Source organism: Amblyomma maculatum, chromosome 11, assembly GCF_055883805.1.
Source record: "Amblyomma maculatum isolate TAMU_Amacu chromosome 11, ASM5588380v1, whole genome shotgun sequence".
Classification (NCBI taxonomy): Eukaryota; Metazoa; Arthropoda; class Arachnida; order Ixodida; family Ixodidae; genus Amblyomma; species Amblyomma maculatum.
Genome location: NC_139354.1, coordinates 35,530,176 through 35,550,864, shown reverse-complemented (window position 1 = coordinate 35,550,864; position 20,689 = coordinate 35,530,176). Strand labels below are relative to the sequence as shown.

The 20,689-nt window shown below is 44.6% G+C and overlaps 1 protein-coding gene across 1 annotated transcript; it reads right to left on the bottom strand.

Moving 5' to 3' along the window:
* Nucleotides 1-243: 243 nt before the first annotated feature.
* On the bottom strand, nucleotides 244-19,874 carry LOC146173470 (lipase member M-like). The gene is made up of 8 exons (XM_084584023.1): nucleotides 19,682-19,874; nucleotides 18,411-18,525; nucleotides 16,807-16,957; nucleotides 14,849-14,941; nucleotides 10,702-10,854; nucleotides 8,018-8,089; nucleotides 6,555-6,623; nucleotides 244-519 (listed from the first exon to the last, which is right to left on the bottom strand). Exons 1-8 carry the CDS (start codon nucleotides 19,869-19,871, stop codon nucleotides 244-246), a joined length of 1,119 nt encoding a protein of 372 aa, XP_084440149.1. The 5' UTR covers nucleotides 19,872-19,874.
* Nucleotides 19,875-20,689: the final 815 nt, after the last annotated feature.

The following is a 20,689-nucleotide window of genomic DNA, read 5'->3' as shown; positions in this document are numbered from 1 at the left end:
GAACGCGATGCGAACCACCTTCATACCCTCTCCTATAATCACGCGGCGTCACATCGGCGGAGCCCGGCGAGTGTGATCAGCTGCGCTTCTCCGTAGCGATTCGTATGCTATGACGTCACAGTCACACCGGGGCTCCAACAGCTCAAGATCAAACACTCGCTTTCGCCCTAATAACCGAGGCCAGTAGGCTTAGAAAAAGGAACGGACGTCTTTCACTTGTATTAACTTCCATGGAGGTGGGCCTCATTTTTTCAGGAACGCTGGCGATAGCAAAGGTTCATTGAATCCTTGGACGAGATGGATCATCGGTTCGTGGAGGATAACAGTGGCATCGTAACCGAGGATAAAGTCCAGGTGCATGAAGGTCTCCTGAGGCACCTGGTAGTCGAACACGATTGTGTCACCAATCCGAGTTCTTAGGCTCTGCACGTCTTGGGGGTCGGCAAAGCGATCAGACGCTCCGGTGAAAAGAGCGATAGGTGCAAATATATTCTCCAGCGGGTACTCGTACGGTTCCGGCTGCATGAAATGGAGAACGTACAATGTTAGTATACTATTCTGTATGCCCTTGAAGAATCATCATCATCATCATCAGCCTGATTATACCCACTGCAGGGCGAAGGCCTCTCCCATATTTCTCCAATTAACCCGGTTCTGTGCTAGCTGCATCCACTTGACCCCTGCGAATTTCTTAACCTCAACCACCCACCTAACTTTCTGCCGCCCCCTGCTACGCTTTCCTTCTCTTGGAATCCAGTTTGTTACCCTCAGCGACCATCGGTTATCCTCTCTTCGCACTACATGTCCTGCCCATGTCCATTTCTTCTTCTTAATTTCCACTAGAATGTCGTTAACTTGAGTTATTTCTCTGACCCACTCTGCACGCTTTCTATCTCTTAATGTTACCCCTACTATTTTTCGTTCCATAGCCCTTGAAGAATAGTCCACCTTATATAAGCCTTACGCATGCAAAGGCGTAAGATATCCAGGAAAACTTCGAAATGAAGAAATATTAGTTATGGCCACGGAATCAATCCCAGTGAAACCGCTTGGAATTTAAGTTATACAATAAAAACTGCAAGGTATTCGGCCTGATATTTTAGGTATGTACAATTTGGGCGATTCCATTAAAGAAATTGGAATATAGTTTAGTTTCGTGCCGTAGAGGAACCATCCAGAAAGAAAAGTCAAACGAGAACACTTATGACGCGAGATCAAATCCCCGTGTATCGCTGTGCGGTCGCTATCTCATAAATTATGAGAGCGTCAGGCGTTTTAATGCTAAACCACTGCAAGTGTGCGAGATTCCGCCAAGGAGACCGTTGCGGGCTAATACCGACCTTCGAAGGGCGAACTTTCACTGCGAATTTATCGCGAAGTGCGGTGCGATGCCGCGACACCTTTGCACGATCCTCTAAGCCCCGAATACCTCAGGTACGCGCCGCTATTGAGTGAAGCGAAATGTGTAGCCGTTACTGGCTCTCATCGCTACTCGTTACGCGGTTACTTGCGCTGGATACCTGGCTGGAAAGAAACGGCTAGAGAATTCTACAGAATGGCAAAGGAAGTGACAAAAAACTAAACAAGAGTTGACAAAAAGCTGCAGGCTGTGGAATTGTTCCTTGTATGCTTGAGTAGCCGACCAGCTAGTGCACTGTTTCACTGATCACTACTTTCTTGGCCTTTAATAGTCACAACAGTTCGTTTGTTTTTTCATCGAAAGCTTTCCTTCCCTTCAGATATCATGTAAATACAACTATAGATCTGGTTTGGGTCTTAACGTTTGTTTATTGAAGGTCCCCAGAAAGGGGTCACCAAGAAGGGTAAACAACGCCATAACACTAATAGTTATTGAACCACCTATCATTCTCCCGCAAAAATTTTCGATCTAGCTTCTGCAAGACCAGAGATATCGGCGATTAAAAATGACCCTTCCAGTTTTCCCCCTCAACTCGTACGCCGAAGGGAGCCATAAAAAAACAAAGAATACAAGCAAGTTCAAAGCTCCGTCCAGACATTCGTCACTTCGACGAACTTCCCGTTGCCGCGCGCTCGCTCGCTGGCGTACTCGCGCCAACCCGTCCTCGCTCGCACACGCCTGAGGAGTTCGCCAGTTCGCGCAGCGACGGTTAGTGTAACCGCGAACCCTTGGTTATCCTATGTTACACGGCGGACCAAACCATGGTTGCACCACTAACCGCGGTTACCGCAAACAGAGCTTGACGACCTCGGTTTGCGTCGTTAACCGAGGTTATGACGGCGTCTGTTGACGGAAGCTACTCGTCGGCGCCCGAGTGCGCGAAACGTACGAGCGGGTCTGCTTCACAAAGTTATTCATTTGCCCACTGTATCACGTTTAAAGATCGATGTATAGATTATGGTGCCGCCCGACGTCTTCGATTACGGCCGACAGCGCAGCGACTGCGTACTGAAGCCTTGTCGTGCCTACAGTATCGTTTGAACGGCTTTGTTGCTGAGCAGAACGCCAAAAAATACGCGGCCTTAGCTATGAAAGTACACGAGTTTGCAACGCTTGCAGCACGGGATGCCGCGAGCAGGTACGTTACACAATTACCGCGGGGGTGGAACGTGCGAGCGCGGCGAACGCCGGCGCCGTGCGTGACCGTCCCTAGTCGTCGCTAGGCCTATTGTTTCGCTTCGAAGCCGCGGCGGTCGACGCTTTGGAACATGATCAACGCTGTCGTAAATCGTCTACTTATGAAACTGCCTTATAGTGATTCCTATCCTGCCATAGTAAAATAAATATAGGATTAACTCTGCCGACGCATTTATCGCAGAGCTAGTACGAGCAGATCGGATCAGCCGAAATGCACCAGCGGCAGCTGGCTTGAGCAGAAACTAGCTTGTATTACGGCTATCGCTCTTACCAGCAATTTGCTGCTGGTCAGCGATCCTCACGAGGGCTTCATACTTGATATTCGGCTCAGTATTCCAGACGCCAACAAATTTTAGCACGCTTTATTTCGGACATCGGTGCTAACGATCCGCCGTGTCGTTCGCGAACGGTATGCGGGAGGAGGGGCAACAGCGGCGATGTTTACGGTGGTCAAGGAGGTGCTGCCATCGTGCGGTGCTTGACCGTACTGTTGACGCCTCGTCGGACGACACTCCGATACTCCTGAAACCACGTTATATAAATAAAATATTTGTAAATGCAGCTTCGTTCTGCCGATCCCTGCGTCGCTTCGGTTATTGCACTTAATGGGCAATGGCCACCTAACCGATAAGGGCGGCGAGCTGTAACAGCCCGCACAGAGTTCGAGCAGCGCACGAGCAGACGACTTTCGCAGCTACCGGAAGTGTGTTCGTGACGTCATGGTTGCAGTGACCGCAGCGAATGGCAGCTTCTAGCAAGCCTTGCCAGTCAACCGACCCGTGACGTCACGGGATTAGGAAATAGTTCCATGCGACACCGCCAAGCAACATTTCCTCTGCCCACGAATTTCAAAAAACGCTGTTTTTAAAAATTAATAATAAATCGCTGGCTTTGTTCCAAGAAGTTATACTTTGCGTTAATGCTCAAAAGGATGTGTTCTACACACTGAACACGTTTATCAGTGGTTTCTTGGGGGCCGTTTCCGTGGACCTTTAACTACCGCGGTAGCATTTCGAGACGAAACCTTGCTACTGCTAATGGTAACATAGATCAGAAACGCATATTTACTCGCGCTATGTGGAATTCCGTAAATGCTTCCGTATCGCAATCAACGTGAGAAGAGTGACTCTAAAATTTCGATGTGTTATTTGGATCACACCGAGCGTGACTCTGCATCACTGCTGGAAGGAAATCTTGAATTTATTTCATTTTAAAAGCTGCAACGCTGCTCTTAGCATCGGCAGCTTTTTCAAACTAAGCCTACGGAGATGCTAATTCATGTGCTAGCTTCAGTCCCAGATTTTACTATAGCTTTATCAAGAACGTGACCATTGATTATAAAATGCTTCTTCTGGCAATAGTTTCAAAACATGCTGGCAACAAAGCGAAGACAGCTGGCGGCGGCAGCAGCCATTATAAAGGGCGGGACCACGAGACCAACGTCTGCGCGCTGATTGGCTTACGGCTTCTGGACGCAGGCAAGCATGTTGATGAAAAGTGAAAATATCTGGCCAGCCTGGATAGGGAGCGAACGGCCGTTTTCGCGCCATGCATGCGGCGGAAAGGTCCCCAAGCGATGTTCTACGGTTTTTCGCAGCTTTTTCGCAGCTTTTTCGCTCTTTGGAGGGTGACCTTTAAGTGAGATCTTTGCTTCCCTGTGAATCTTGGCCAGAAATAACAGCATTTGTTTAACGAAAGGCCTGGTATTGTTATTTGCTATGTAACGCACCAGAACCTGTAAACTTCAAAAAAAAAAAATTTGGAGGACGCTTAAGCTTCGCCTTTAAGAATGGAACGCGATAGCGTTATCGCACCCCTTTCGCACCGTCTACTCATTTGCTTGTAGCGCTTTTGAGTGAAACAAAGACGTATTTCACATGATACAGCACTCCTTGTCCAAAGCATAACTGTTTGGTAATTACTGGTTCTGAAACGGGATTCTGGGACGTAGAAGCGCTGCCAGCCACCTTGCCGCAACGCGCGGGCCTCAAGTTGCAGTCGTAGTTCGTCGGCAACATCGTTGCCGATCCGAGCCGGCGCGATGAAGATCTCGGAGGCCATGCCCTGTCTATCTTATTCCGTGCGCCACACGCCTAATGGCGCTACGTGCACGCCAAGCGAAGAGGAAGTACAGCGGAAAAGTAATTTGCCACTCGCTTAACTGCGTCTTCTGTAATTATGTAATTTACATGCTCATAATTATTATTATACGCCACAATACACTTCTCAAAGGGACATTTCCGAGACAACACCGCAATCAATAGACGCGCCTTTGTCAATTTCAAACCATCTAGCTGGCGTGGCGAAGTGGTTAGCGTGCTCGTCTCGCAGCCCGGAAGCCCGCGTTCGATTCCTCAGGTCGGCCATTTTTCCTACTGGTTTTTATTAATGCTTCTGGGATTTTTCGCTCACGGCCAACGCCTGACGACGCGGGAAGGCGGCCGCCAACGACGACACCGACTTTTCTGCGACACGGGGCCCTTAACGCTACCGCGTTAATTGACGATGTGCACCAGTAAAGAAGTTAGAGTCGAACTAGACACACATGACACGGAAGCATGGTAAGTGAGACATGCTAGGGACAAAGTGAAAGTGGCTTACACAAATATATAGGTAACTGTACATTAACGACATAGGCGTTAGTTCAACCGAAAAAAATACAGGTTATATGCGCCGGTATAACCATCCGTGCGTTTACAGAGTTTTTGACACGGATGCCGGAGGCATCGAAGCATCGCTGTTGACGTCACAGTTGTTATTGTGGAGACGGCGCGTATCTGATTATTTTCAACCGGTTGACGGAAAAGTACTGGAATAAAGTTTTCTCGTCTATCCTTAAATGCGTCTTTTGTTGACACCAGTCATCGAGATTCTCAGGAATGTTTTTACAAAAATGTAGATACTGATGGAAACGTCTTCATTGTTTGTCTGATAACGCGATTCGTGGTGAACGTGCTCCAACTAGGCAGCCACAATGTGCGCTGACTGTATCGTTCACGCAGCAGCTGTCCCGAATATATAACAAGCTGCGGAAAAGAGGTTTTAAAAGTACACTTTACATAGTAATGTATAAAAACACCATAGCTATCAGTGTATTTGCAGATGTTTCTTCGGCACGCTGGTAGAACTTGCTACTTATTTTCGAAAACGTACAACTTGTTTTTTTTTTTACACCAGCTTTAATTACACAAGAGCGAGGCAAGAGTTCAGAAGGAAGGGTTTGCTAATCATCTCAAGATTATGCAATTTTATTGATATTATTATGAAGGCATCATAAAGTGTTCTACAGGTGTCGCACTATTGTTTTCAGAGATGCGCCAAGTTGGTTTGGTATGACAGTCTCGATTAACGGTTTTAAAACAATACCAACACAGAAACAGTTTTTTCTACACATCCGGAAGCTCCGACGATTTCTTTCAATAAGTTGGTAAAATTTTTCAATATTCTAGTTTACCTCGCAATTGTTTTTAAAACAAGCCTACTGTATTTTTAACGCAGTTTACACCAAATTTTGATAAGCACTAGTAGCTTTGACCACTCTCATCATAAAATGGCTTTACAAGATCTCACATTTGTCTCACATTTTAAAAATGGTACTCGGAAAGCTGGACTTGATTGATAAAACAAAAATCTCAAATATATTTGCGTTAAAAAGTATTGTCGAGCCTGGTCCAATATAGAACTCCGTATTTTTCCAGATAATACCGGACAATAATGCCTGTTTGGGGTTGAGAGTAGGCCGAAATAAATAAATTAATAAATTACAATTAATATTTATTTATTTTTATTGTATGCAACTGGGCGCACCTTACTGCATCCAAGAATTCGTTAACGCAAGCCTAACAAAGTAGTTACTACCTCCATATCTGCAAACGACGACCGCTTACTGAGCCTGAAATTTCACAGGCTAATTTTCATCTTCCTTTATCGCTCTTACCTGACCATACCGTATCAAGTTTTCCTCCAAGCCATAGTTGAACGTGATAAAATTTTCCGCCCTGTACATCTGCAAAAGAAAGGAAAGTAACATCTTAGTTACATAAACCTACGCACTGCAATTAAATCATATTAGTTTTCCCTGTCCCGCATAGTGGAATTTATAGTGCATGAGATGTTGTGGGCCTCCTCCAACATCCAAGATATGTGCCTAATATTGAAGTGTGAGTATCAACATTTCATGTCATGAAAGCTTATGACTGATGGCGGAATAATATTATTCATTGCAAACTTAGAATAAAGATACAGCGATAGCAGCTCCAAACAAATATAGCTGCTTAAAGCCGAATGAGTTGCCATGGCGACTGTTCAAAAATAAGTCCACCACCATGTCACCTTGCCTACGACCTACCATAATACGACAGCAAGGATTCTCTCCTGAAATCTCGCTATACTGCTGTGCGCTCAAAGTTCTAGATCGCGTATATCCAAGCACTCTGTTATGATCGCTTTCCTTGCTGCATTGGTCTCAAACCTGGACATTTGAGTGGTAGCGAGTTTCGCAAAAGATTACGATCACCTTTATAGTTATCAGCAATTTACGGTGTGTATGTAAGAATACAGCCGTTAGCATGTGGACATTGTTCCGAGTTTTTTTTTATTTTTGTTCATATTTCTAGAGCCCAGTTCTTATGCCGTGGTCCAGCCTGTCACCGTTGGTGCCGTTTCCAGTGTAACCGAGCAAACGATAGCCACAAGCTAGCCACGACAGAGCTAAGAACCAAAGTTTTTGAAAGAAAGAAGAAAGGACACGAGCTCCGAGTCGCTCGCTTCAAGGCTCTTCTTTCTCATCTTTTCTTGTGATATATCCTCTTTGGCTCTTATAAAGAGTGCTTTGTAACTACATATAGATTCATGCAAGCATGCCCAGTTTATGCGCGCGAACGAAAAGTGCTAGCTGTTTCCTGTGCTGTGTCCTGTGTCGGAGGAACTGCTGCTGGGCGCTTGGCAGGACAAGGGGAATCATCTCCAGGCAGCGCCGGCTCTTTGCCGTTTTTGTGCGCAACCGGACTTGACTCGCGCTTGTAAAGCAAGTTGCCGTGCCTGTATACATTTTCATATGCCTTTTCCCACATCGTCACCCATCATGATCTTTCTTCTCCCCTCTCTCTTCCCCAGTGGAGAATAGCAAACCAGATTGTAATCATACCGGCCAACCACTCTCTGTCGTTCTTTTAAGTAAACGCATCCATCTATCTTTTGAATTATTTGTCTCAACATATCGCAAAAACGCGCAATGTAGCTGGGCTCGAACTCCTTATTATGTAGTATTCTAATCGCTCTTGGCGTTTTTACACGTGTAAGAAATCGCAAGAAAAAAAAAAACAAGATGGTTTAATCTAATTCTCTACATTCCAAGCAAACTGTAACTTTTTAATTGTCGTTTCGTAAGTGGAAATGTACCTGAGTGTAATGGATGATGTTCCGAATTGATGTTCCCTCCGGCTGGTGAGCGAGGTACACAGGTATCCGGGTCTAGGAAAGAAATGTATAGTTCATTTTCAATTCCCAGTGTTCGCGGTGATTACCGTTTCCTTGTGGCCGCCCAGAACACGGCTCTGAAGGACAAGTCCTTCGAACAGGACTGGGGAGCAACATCGGTTTGTGCAAGACATTGTTACGGCGCGAGAAACTGGGCGAATCGGAGCGGTGCACCTTGCCTCCGTCCAGAATATATTCATGATACTGAAATTGCCAGCGTCTGAAGAAGGTGGCAGCTTAATAAAGGTATGAGGTCCTAATTAAACTACGAGCGATCGACCTTAGTATGTTATCAAAAGTGGCGCAATGCAGCAACAACTGCTGGTACTGCAAAGCAAGGCTAGTCTTGGCAGTAGTGACATCAGCCGGTCTGATACGCGTGGAGCTCAGTCCGGAAGCATCTTAAGGGTGAAACATAATCTTATAGCATTTTTACCGCGCTTTAAAATATATTACCCACCGATATTCGAGCAGTCTACTTGAAGAAGAATCATTCTCGAAGCAGGTCTAGACTCAGGCTTCTGAACTAAAAAACAGGCAGCTATAATAGAGTTATCACTATGGCTGACACACATTGTTTAAACAATATATTCCGGAAAGACAGAAGTGTTGCGTTTGACCATGATTATCTGTAATCGGACACTTCGAAAAAATGACATGTTTTCTACCAGGCTCAACACCACTTTGGGCACAGAGTAGTTTGAAGAGTACTCAGCACGATATAGAACTTCTGAATAGTATGCTGACATCCAGAAAAGTATGGAAGGAGGCATGAAGTGTCGAAAATAAACAGTCTTGTTCAAAAGTCCTGAAGCCAAAGCGTTTTCGTCTCAGCTGCAAAATGGAGCCTTGACGGCATCATTAAAGGCCAAAGGGCCGTTAAAATGCTCGATTGGGATTTCTTGTCCCAGCAAGAAACTATCTCATAGCATTTCACGGCCCTTATGCATTTAAAGGTGTCATGGCGGCTTTCTTTCGCGGCTGAGAAGGAAATCCTTTGACTTTAGGACTTTTGACCAAGACTTTACATCAGTTATCACTTTAAAACACGCACCCTTTGTCAAAATTTTATACCCCGGAGAGTCTGTTCTACACTCCGGTCTGGTGCTTATGCAGTTGTTTGGAGGAGGCATACAGGGTTAAAGGCACTACGGAGAGCACTTAATACTGCTTACATGTTAAAAACGCATCACAGTAATTGTGTCTCTTTCCTGTGTTTTTCTGCATTTTTTTTTTTGCTTTTCTTGATCGCTGGTTATGTGAGCTCTAACCGAATCACACATTTTTCAGGTTCACTTTTATTCAGCGCGTACCAGCGAGCCCTCATGGCCTGTAGAAAGCGTACCCGTCACGTATTCCGAGGCTTCCGCCTCGAAATATTCCCTCGGGAGGGCTACAACAGTGGGGATGCATAGGGATCATATGGTGTGGCTCCGAAGTCAACGCTTTGGATTAGAACCGTTGACAAATGGCTTACCATCTCTGCTAACAGTAACCAGGCTGTATGGTTTGCTTCTAACCCGTATAGTAAAATTTTGGCTATCTTGTAGTATTCAAAAGGTATTGGAAAATGAAAGGAATCTTTCTCCTCGCTATAAAAGTATGATGGAGCTAGACCGGTGGCCACACTTTCTTCAGAGCCATGAAGCCATGTTAATACTGGCAAATACAGTACAATTTCATTAAAAGATCTCTCATAGCATTAAGCTTGGAGTGTTCTGAGTGGTACAAAAATGTGGATCATACGTCATTCAGAAAGACACAGAGCTTCATGACAGCACAGATAAAAGTTATCTCGCTTCGAAACTTCTTGGGCACCTGTATATGACAAACAAGCCAAGTGTTGCTTCTTATTTTGAGAAGCCTAGCTGATGATGTTATCTTCAGCGGCAGGAATTGTGGGAATGTCCTTGTCCTGGCAATGTTTCCTTCTCTGCGTCTCTGGCTTCTCACTACCACTGAGTATAACATGCTGTGTTAGAGTTTTGTATTTTAATTTATTCAACCCTGCGCTTTACTCCAGTCGCTCACCTCTTTGATTTCATTTCCCTTTCTCTTCGCGATCTATTTTCGGCACCCCAGTTCAGGTACCCCAGGAATTGGGATATAAGATTGCAGGCTGGGAAAAATATTTTCACATCCTTTTTTTATCATTTTTAACAAACGGCAGCTACTACTACTACTACTACTACTACTACTACTACTACTAGTCCCACCGCTTCAGCAGCGGGCAGTTGTATGATTAATCATCTCTATGGACATCATGAAAGAGTTGTACGGCGCGAAGCCTTAGCCAAAGAACACTATAGCACAAGTAATTTTTCTTTCCACAATGGCAAGACAAAAGCCATTTTCCAAGCAATCTACTCCAGACATGGCGAGCGCTAGTCTAGGAGGTTCCATTCCCAGGCGCTGGGGAATGGTTCCCTGCACCTCCCTAACACGAGACGGGTGGATGGCTGTTGAAGAGTTGTTCTTTTGTGAACAGGGAGAATTCAGTTAGGAGTATAGTGTTTGTAATCGAACAACAATGTCATTACTGTTAGGGTCTTCCTTATTATTCCCTGGCAGCATAGACAGCCACTGGTGTACGGTATCTCTCTCACCTTATTTAGCTGTTCTTTGCTGGTCCCCACAGAGATGTCCACTGGAAGGAAGCAGGCTCCACGCAAAATGTTGTTGCAGAAGAAAGTAATCACGGACTTAACGATCTCGCTGGATGTGAGAAGTCCTCCCTTTGTGAAGGGAAAAATAACCGCCTGCAAAATCCGCAAGCATCGAGTTGATAGTTTCAATTCCCTGGTTGCTCATGCTGAAGTCGTTGCAGTCAGTGCTAATTATGTCCTGCTATTTTTGGCACTCGATGCAATGACGCACAAGCCTGACGTTCCGGAGACAAGGGTTTTAAACCTCCTCATTTTTAGTGCTAGTGGCTGGAGCGACCAATGTCTAGAGAATACGAATTTATTGGCAGAAATTTAAAAATAGTCTAAGATTAATTAATGAACAGTTAATACATATAATATTCGCCCGAACGCAGCCAGACAGCTGGGGAGATAAAGTATTAGGCTTTCTTTTGACGCATCGAACTCCTTCATCACGAAAAACCTTTCGTGTGAAGTTTCAATATTTCCTCTACCCCAACTAACATATTTTAGCCCAAAAACATGGTATAAGCTTGTTTTAAGCTAAAGCCGAATAGCTCCGCTGACGTGAATGAGTAAAACTATTGTTTCGTGTCTTGTTACGCACCCACGTAAAGACTATTCGCGCACTTGTAGCACATAAGAGAAGATTAGCTGTTATCATCGCGATAAAACTGGGTAGCTGCGTTATTGGCGTAGAGTTCGCGAGAGCTAGATCACTAGTCGATATACCATTCAAGCACGTAGCCGCAGTTAACGACGCAGTTACACTCCCTACAGCACTGATCTCGTCAACTTGCCCGCCATATACGCTCGTGCACAGCTGCACTGCAGAAGTGTACAAGTTGCCCCTTTTTTTTTAATTGCTGTGTTATGATGCACCGAGAATGGATCTTTTTCGAGTAACGCTCTGGGCATGCACTAAGCCTCCTCTGAAGCCATTTTCGCCAAAATGACAGGCGAAAATAGGGAAGGAGTTCGCTGCACGTGCTTTCCCAAGAAATGACATCCATCACTTCATCGACTCGACGATCGCAGTGAAGCACCTTCTATGCCCTCGAAACTGCACTCACTGTATCGTACTAGCCTCCCCCAGCTCGCATCCAGCTAGAGGGCGTTGGCCAGATTCAGCAGCGTACTGCTGTCATGGATTAACAAGCAGGGTAGGGGGGCGAGGGTTCTCTCACATGTGTCTCACGTCCACCGATCTGCGCAGGCTAGGTGAGAACAGCCTTGTACTCAACTACTTCAGTACTGAACTCAACTACTACGAGAAATATCGGTCAATCCGTCCTCTCAAACGTACTTCCCCTGGAAGCTGCAAGACGAGTGCGCTACAGCTACTGGAAAAAGGTCCATTGTTACCAGCAATGCTGAGTTTCGTCCTTGAACTACGCCGCGCGCGTTTGCAACTAGAGGTGTGCACGGGCCGAAATTTTGAGCCCGAGCCCGGCCCGGGCCCGAGGCTGCAAACCCGAGCCCGGCCCGGCCCGACTCTAAAAGGGAATGAGCCCGGCCCGGCCCGTCAAGCTATAATTGCAGTTGAAACTATTAAAAAGAAAAAACGACAACTTCAGGATGATAAGTTTATCCAAGATCTTGGAATGTCGACTCCTCACATTTGAAATGGCAAATTAGCTGGATATGTAGAGGCATACCGCGTACGTAGAATTAATCTATTGTGCAATAACAACAAGTTATGCATTAAACAGAGGCATTTTCAGCGGTCCTAAATAATGAACCCGACGGTAGCACAGAAGTTTCGGTGCTAAAACTTGCGGTTGGAATGACTAACACGTTACTTGATAGGAAAGCAAGTTTTGGGTAAGCAGCATGCTTGCTTCTCCAAAAGTGCGCTAGCTCTCAACTTAAACGAGGGGTTGGTTTTGTGATAAAGTACACGGTGTCCTCGCCTTGAATACTGTGAGCAATACACGTGAACCTTTCGCAACAAGAGAAACCATGGGGAAACTCTTGCACTGCAGATGCTTTGAGCTGTGTCCCGCCTCAAACGAGGCCATATCGAGGTAGGAGTAGACCACAACAGAGACGTTTGATAGGCGACAGCATGGCGCGAATCTTGAAACGGATACCTAAACATCAGCGCCTGTGTTACCAATATGGAAATGCGAAACTCGAAACTAAATAGCCCACAAGTGGCCCCTTCGCTCGATCACTGACGGCTACCAAATATCCGTTCGCGGCGAGGAGGCGGGGAGGAAAGGTGGGTCGACGTCGGCAAAGAATTCGAAAACTCGCCGGGTAAGACAAGGGAAAAAACACGGTGCACTCTAGACGCTTATCCTACTATGACCATATGCGCGCTTTCGCAAAAGTTGAATGTGTTCGTGATCGGGGTGTCTGGCCCAGGCCAGACCGTTCGAGACGAATATATCCTGGCCCTGGCCCGAGCCCGGCCCGAGCCCGAGGGAGGGGGCTTCCGAGCAGCCCGAGCCCGGCCAGCGGGCCGGGCCGGGTACGGGCTTTCGGGCCGGCTCGAGCCCGTGCACAGCTCTATTTGCATCTACAGTGCTGCTTCACAAATCTAAATTGGTTCATTTCTTCGCGAATTCTTGGCCCTCTGACGAGAGCGGTACGAACTTCACAGCTAAGCACTTTGAATATGTACAACAGATGGCAGCACTACTACCGTTGCACAACTTCGCAGCCTTTCATTCATTCATGATTTTAAAGTTGACTTGAGGCGAAGAGGGAAAGGAGGTGGGTTAGGTGAAGTCTTCTGTCCAGAATTCTCAGCTTGAGTGATAGGTAGAAGCGCTGCAAAAACCCACGTTATGCTAGTTCACTATAATTTCATTCATTTTGTTTCGAAAGAGTGCCATAAAATAAAAATTAAGTCTTTCAAGTCACTTTTGATTTGGACGAAGGTGGCTCGGTAATCCTAAGTTATTTATTACATGCCTGGCAGTTATCACCCACTGCGCTATAACTGCGCTTCGTTCACTATTTGCTTTTCATGCTTCATTCTTCACCCCCAACAGAATCTTATCTTCGCTATTCGTTTGAGGCCGGAGCAGAGCAGAGGATTTCGGACCTTTTCTTGAGAGGGTGTCCGAAGGTACAGAGCATAGAAGTAGTATCGGTGTCCACTCTATTCACTCCCCTTCTATTCCCACAGAGCGGGTGAACATTTCACCGGTCTTGCTTTTCGCATAGGATGCATACGCATTTTTGCTGCTGGTGTGCAAATGGAGAAGAAGGAGAATGGTTTTCGTTGCACCTTTTTTTTTGTTCCGAATGCTGCGTCGGATGTAAAAACTGGGCATCCAAGGTTTTGACGGTCAGTGTTTTTTTTTCTTTCTCTCTATCTCTTTCTTCGTCTTTCGTGGAGAAGAATACTCAAGCTGGCTACAATTATCGGGTGCGCATTGTGTACTTGAAGTGTTACATGTTGGTTAAACGAGGAATGCGGTGAAGCTATCGGGATGGTGACACTGTGCCAAACTTGCTCAAAATGCCGCTACAGTGCATTTCTGGACCAGTAGCCTTCGGTAGAGCGATAAACGCCATTTCTTTTGCCGTAGTTAACAGTCCAACTGCATTGTGAAAAAACCCTATGTCAAAATCAAATCCCTATGTCAAAAACTCCCTATGTCAAAATCAAGTGCGAACAGAGACATTAAGATTTCATAAAATTTTCTTACAAAAACACCAATTCAAAAGTTCATTGCATATCGTGCGCTGATAATTCTGTGATTAGGGTGCCTAACGAAAAGCAATCCGCCTTCTGCGGCTGCGCACATGCGCGGGGAAATTTCATTTGAGTGAAATTTGTTGCGATTTAGTATTTAACGCATGAAAGGCCCTGAGTCTAAGTGGAGGCATGAGGTAAAAAGTTTTGTAAAGCTCCATCATGTTCTGACCGCAAAGAACAATCATAAAAACGCGGCTTCGCAAAGGGCGTATTGTTGTCATTAGGGACATCTCACTGCTGCCCCTACTTATGTAATCTTGAAAATTGTCAAAAAAGAAGCCTTATAGATATATGCATCAATACACTGTACTTTTTTTCATCATATAAGGCTATACTAAACGGCCAGCGTTTAACAGACGTCGTAATAGCAAATAGGAATGAATGATTACTCACCCCTATGATCTCTGCAAAAGGTGCAAGAAGGGTGAGTGGCGTTTGTATGTGGGTGATGTTCGCCACAGGGGCATAACCTGCAACAAGATTTATCTGCCGCAACGAAATGTGGCTAGATTAGACAGGTAGATTGTTCCTCTATGCATCTCAAGATTTTTAACGTCGAATGAGCAAACACGTACCCCTACTGAAAAACTGTAAGGGGCAATAACCTCACATTTTCTCACACAAGCTCACATAAGAAATCACGTACAATTCGCATATAATTGCATAAGTTCTCATAGTTTCTTGTAATTATCATAAATTATGTACTATATTTTATGATAATGATGTGCACCGTATGAGACTCTATGCGATTAAATGAGATTTTATGAGGTTATTGCCCCGTAGAACTTTTGGTTTTTCCATTGACATTGAACGGAAAATAAAGCCTGCTTCTTTCTATAACTTATTGCGTTTAGATGACACACTAATCTATGAGGCCATGGTGCGCCGCTGCTCATCTACAGCCGGTCGTCTCGAAGTCTTTTTTTTTTTTTTTTGGTTTTGGCGTCCCTGCTTTTAGTGGAGTAGCTGGCTAAACTGCGTATTTCAATTTCATTTCCTCAGTTAAAAATGCATATTTCGCTGCCCAATAATCAGCAACGTATAGACAGCAAGAGTAGAAAACGGTTTAGTTTTTCACAGTCACAGTGATCGATAAATAATTGATTGATTGATTGATTGATTAAGTGAGTGAGTGAGTTATTGATTGATTGATTTATCGGTTGGCTAATTGCCTAAGATGTTAACTCGTGCTTGGTTCCTGGCGTACTCTGCTTTATTTATGCCCTTGAATTATTTTCTTCCCCTTTTGTTTTTGCCAAGCAGTCCATCTATAGGTCAAAGTCCCATGCCGGTGAGGTATACGGAAAACGAAATTAAAGTTTGGTCCAGTTGGTAGGCGCTTGAAACGAAAACAGACGCGGAGAAAGGAACAGAGCTGAAACAAGGACTGTGTTCTTACTCAACGTTCCTTTTTTTTTTTTTTGCTCTCTCATACACTCAAAATATGGGATTACTTAATACCACCATGATTTTACGTAAACAAAATGTTCTTTCCCAAGAACAAGGAATTACTTACTAAAGAGCGTGATTTTCAAAAATACTTTATTTTGCTAGTTACTGAGCAACGCCTTACGCGATTAATTTTGCCACTGTCAGTCAGCAATCAACTTAAAGAAAATAACGAAAAAATTTCAGACTAACCACCATTGTATGGAATTGAAAAGTGTCCAGCATTAGAGTCTGTTGTCGTCACTGCACACTCCGAAAACTTTATGGCTGTACCCACAGTTATGATTATCAGCAAATCCATGACCATAATCAGCCCGAATAAATCAACAGCAGGACAAAGGCATTTTCTATATTCTCCAATTATAGCTGTTCTACAGCGGCCTACCAGCTGCGGTGACTTGATTACCGCAAACTTCCTAACCATCTCAGCCCTTCTGGCTCGCTGCCAAAGGTTTGCCTTCACATGGTGTTCACTCCGCTACTTTCAGCTACATTTCGTTAATATCGCCTTCGCATTACATATCCTGCTAATGTCAATTTCTTCTTGCTAATTTCACCCGATACCATTAATTCTAATTTGATTCTTCACCTGCCCTGCTCCATTTCTGCCGCTTAACAATTTTCCTTCATATAGCCTTCAATTGCACTTTGCATATATCAATTCAATTTCAATTCCTTCTCGGATATGATTGTTATTGACCCCTAAAACATATTTGCTGACAGACGGTCACGCTAGGTAACACACGCACTAAACAGGATGTGAACCGGGAACTTCCTACAATCCCATATGTATCATGTGGTATCATGTGGTATCTTTACCATAATGGTACTTATACCATGTGAGAGCATCGTGTTTAGACGTCGTTAAGTGTTATGATGAGTTAATAAAAACAGGTGCCAACCTTTGCGTTATACTCTGGCCTCGTTGAGAGAAGCACCAGGCATTCTGTGAATCCTTGAGACCACGCAACGATGCTTATGTTCGGAAACCCGGTGACATCTGTAATGTAGTCTATGGTTGCCGACAGGTCGTACCGCCCGATCTCGTCGAAGCTTTAAAGATGTAAAAAAATCTGAGTAAGTACAAATGGTATCGAACTTCTATATTGACACCTTGTAGCTAAAGTCAATTGTTACAGAGATAGTTAGTCTTCGATAGTTAATCACTTCTGGAGAGCAAAAAAATAAAAAAAAAAAACTCTCGGCAGCTCTGCGCTAGTTACACGGGGCTAGGACACTCCATCTTTTTTTAAAAAGGTTGGTTGTGGGACGTCTGGTAAGGAGAAGGGGAAACTGAATTGTTGGCAATACAAAAGAAGAAAGTAAACAAGGGTAATGTGGATGTTGTTTGGTTGTTTCACTTTTTAATTCCAGAAAGGCAGTGAGCCAAAGCATTTTTTTCTGCAGTCTTGTCTTGAATCAAAGAAATGTAGTCATTCAATTCACTTCTGAGATGGCTAGCATCAAGAAAGGCAATAGCTTTTATCCATGAACACAATGGACAGGAAAGAGGCAAGGCTGTGTCTGCAGCCTGCGTCTAGACGAAAACAGTAGGGGTGCCGAAGTATCGACTAGCGGACTAAAACTGTACTACACCCCCCCCCCCCCCCCCCCCTCTATTAATAACAAGCTGCTCAAACCAGGTTGGTATCTTAATGTCTCGTTCTTATATTATTGCAAACGCTTAGCCTTTTCAGAGGCAGCCTTTAGCGATTTCCTAATTGCTGTCTCTTGTTCGATGATGAGAGTGGGCTGTACACAAGGAATAACATTACACAAGAAATAAAGAATCTTCACCAGCAAATATCCTGTTAGTTCCTTTTTCTGCGGTTCTCATCTTCCTGCGCAGTTTCTCTTTATAAAAGCCCACCGCAAAGAAAAGTGAGCCGCACTAAGATGACTGAATGGCTGCAGAAACAATTACATTTTTACCAAAGATTATAGGGCTCATTCGGCGTAAAAGCCATCGCAATATTCCAGAACCGAGAAAAACTGGTCGGAAAAAAAATATGAACGAAATTTTGTAATAAAATCTTGAAACAGCCGGTTTTCCTGCAGTGTTCAGGGTGATGTACTACACTTACGTCATACACTGTCATACACTCGTATCCATTTGGTAGTCATGTTGGAGGCTGTTCCGCGATAGGAATTCGTAATGATACAATAGTACGTCCTATGGTATGCTGTTCATTGCAATTGTAGATGGCCACAGAAAAGTGAGAAAAATACTGCGCATATGTTTCCCAAGAAACCAAGCCAAATGAAGACGTTTAACACTGCCAAACTATTCCAGTCTCCCTTTGTCAAACATCTGCAAAATGAAAAGGCAGTGTTGAAGCTGCTGTCGCGTCTGCTCTTAGGATAAAGATTAGGAGTCCTACTAATTCTTTCTTCATTGCGTACACGTTATCATCATTACACATTGCACCCCATATCGCTGCCCTTCAACACAAGAGCCACAGCAGTAATCACAGGTTAAGTTTTAGAAATGTACTGCAGATCTCACCTCCAATCCCAGAACTCCGGGTCTTTGGTGGTTAGGTATCTGTGGTAATTTGAATAGGGACTTCCCCTCGCGTTGATGAGCCAGACATCGAATCCACTGTCTGCCAGAAGAAATCCTGCACGCACCGCAAAAGCATATCTGCCTTCTTTAATAAACATGTTTGCCAAGAAACTGTGGCAAAACTAACGCACAGATAATGTAATCCCAAAATATCTCAAGCATGACCACATTCTCAGTATAGGAGCATAAAAGGTAACGTTAAGTGAAGATAGGTCAATGCATTATCATTTCGTTGTTACCAGTAACTTTAGGTATTTGTCCATTAATTATAGCATGTTGTTGTGGCTGTAGGAAGAAGGAAAAGAAAATGCACGGGCGTGCTACTGGTACAGCCACTGTACTACTGGCTCTGTAGCTGAGCCACCTCCGCTACCTCGTGCGGACAGAAGAGAAAATAGAGAAGAAAGAAAACGAAGAGGGAGAGAAAGACGCGCGCCGTAACAGCCGTCGTCCACCACTGAAGCAGTGGAGGGTGCAATGACAGCTTACAAAAAATAAAAATTCGGTGGCAGGCTAGCCCCCGCCGCAAGCGGCGGTGACCTACCTATCCCAGCGCCATCAGGGCCAAGACCAGCCACCCTTCACCACCTCCTCCACTTTCGTATGGGGCTGGGACGGTAGGTCAACGCCGGTTGCATCAAACATACATGATGCAACCTAAAGGGGAGCACCCTCCAGAAAGATATTAGTTGCTTATTTTGATATTGCAGTCTAAAAAAGACAAATTTGGAAAAAAATTTACGAACGCATGATTCGAACATACATTTTATTCGCTATGTGCTCAGGCAAGTAATGTTAATCCATTGCGCCACTGAGCATTTTTTTTTCTTTATTGATTGCGCCACTGAGCCAACGAGCACGGCAGGCTTTAAATGTGCTCTTATTGATTTTTACAATATTTCCGCTATCTGTCGCCAGGTGACGCTGCTCAGAGGACCCTACCTTTGAGAGAACGGAATCACGCATCCTATAAGGAATTAATAAGCAAGCACGCAACAAATACAACACCAGCAGGAAGAACTTACAGTAAGCGTACAAAATCTCGCTCGCCACTATTTACCCCCTTAACTATATATTGCTGTCTCATTCGTACACGTAAGCAAAATAAATCTGCCGAATGTTTTTTTTTTTATCAATGAAATTCGGGACATGACGTAGATGTGTAAAACATTCATGTTCCGATCAAATGCGCCCCTTTTGTGCGTCATTACCTGCGCTTTGTCGCGGCTGATTGATGACAAAATCTGCCGCCGAGGAGACAACGCCGTGAACAAGCAGCACAGGTGGGCGGGCGTTTGGCGTGTCACCATCCACGCCGTATGGCATCCTGTCCACTTCTAGAATGTAATTGTCCTCGGTGAACACGTGGTGCACTTGGACTGGGTAGCCATTCTTGGCCATCAGACCAGCCTGCAAGAGGTTTGTACGGAGGGCCGTTATTCCGATCGGCCATTAGAATTATTCAGTAAACATTTAAATTGACAATAAAAATACCGATAAGGTTAAAAAACGCCTCGTATACATGAGCTTTCTAACAGCTACTTTGAGCTTCTTATTCTTCACAACGAAATAAATGTTAATAACACGAAATATTTCGTCATTGCTACCAATGAAACATCTAGACACCGCCACATCTTGTATATAACTCCTCCAGTAACCCGTAATGATACATTCAAATATAGATTCTTCCCCAGAACAATAAAAGACCGGAATATGCTTCCCAATTTCGTCATTCGGTCTACTTCTTTTAATGATTTTCTGAATAATTTAGACTGTTATATATTTTGACAGTGCAGTGTGTTAACCGTGCGAGTTTTATGTTAGTTTGTCGTTTTTGTCCGCGTATATTGTCTTAACACGTGCCTCCAAGAGCGATTGACCTCTTCTCTTTGTAACGCAGTGTGTGTTATGCATTGCACAGATATTCGTGTCCTTGTATCCAGTGCACAAGAGCAAGTATTGTGCTCTTGACGTAATTAGAAGTGTTTGCATTGCTTGTTGTCGCTTCTTTTTTCACCTCTGTAATTTTCCTCCCACAGAGCTAGCACTATCAATAAAGAAAGAAGGAAAGAGCCGTACGCTAGCAGATCGAGTAGGAAAGGGGAAGGGGTGGGGAGCTGGTTGTCGGGTTGGGTCAGCCCGATCCATCCGGGCTTGCATCTGTCTGGTCTTGAGTTGTCGGGTCGAGGTCGCCGCTACACTTTGCGTCGAGCAAGCGA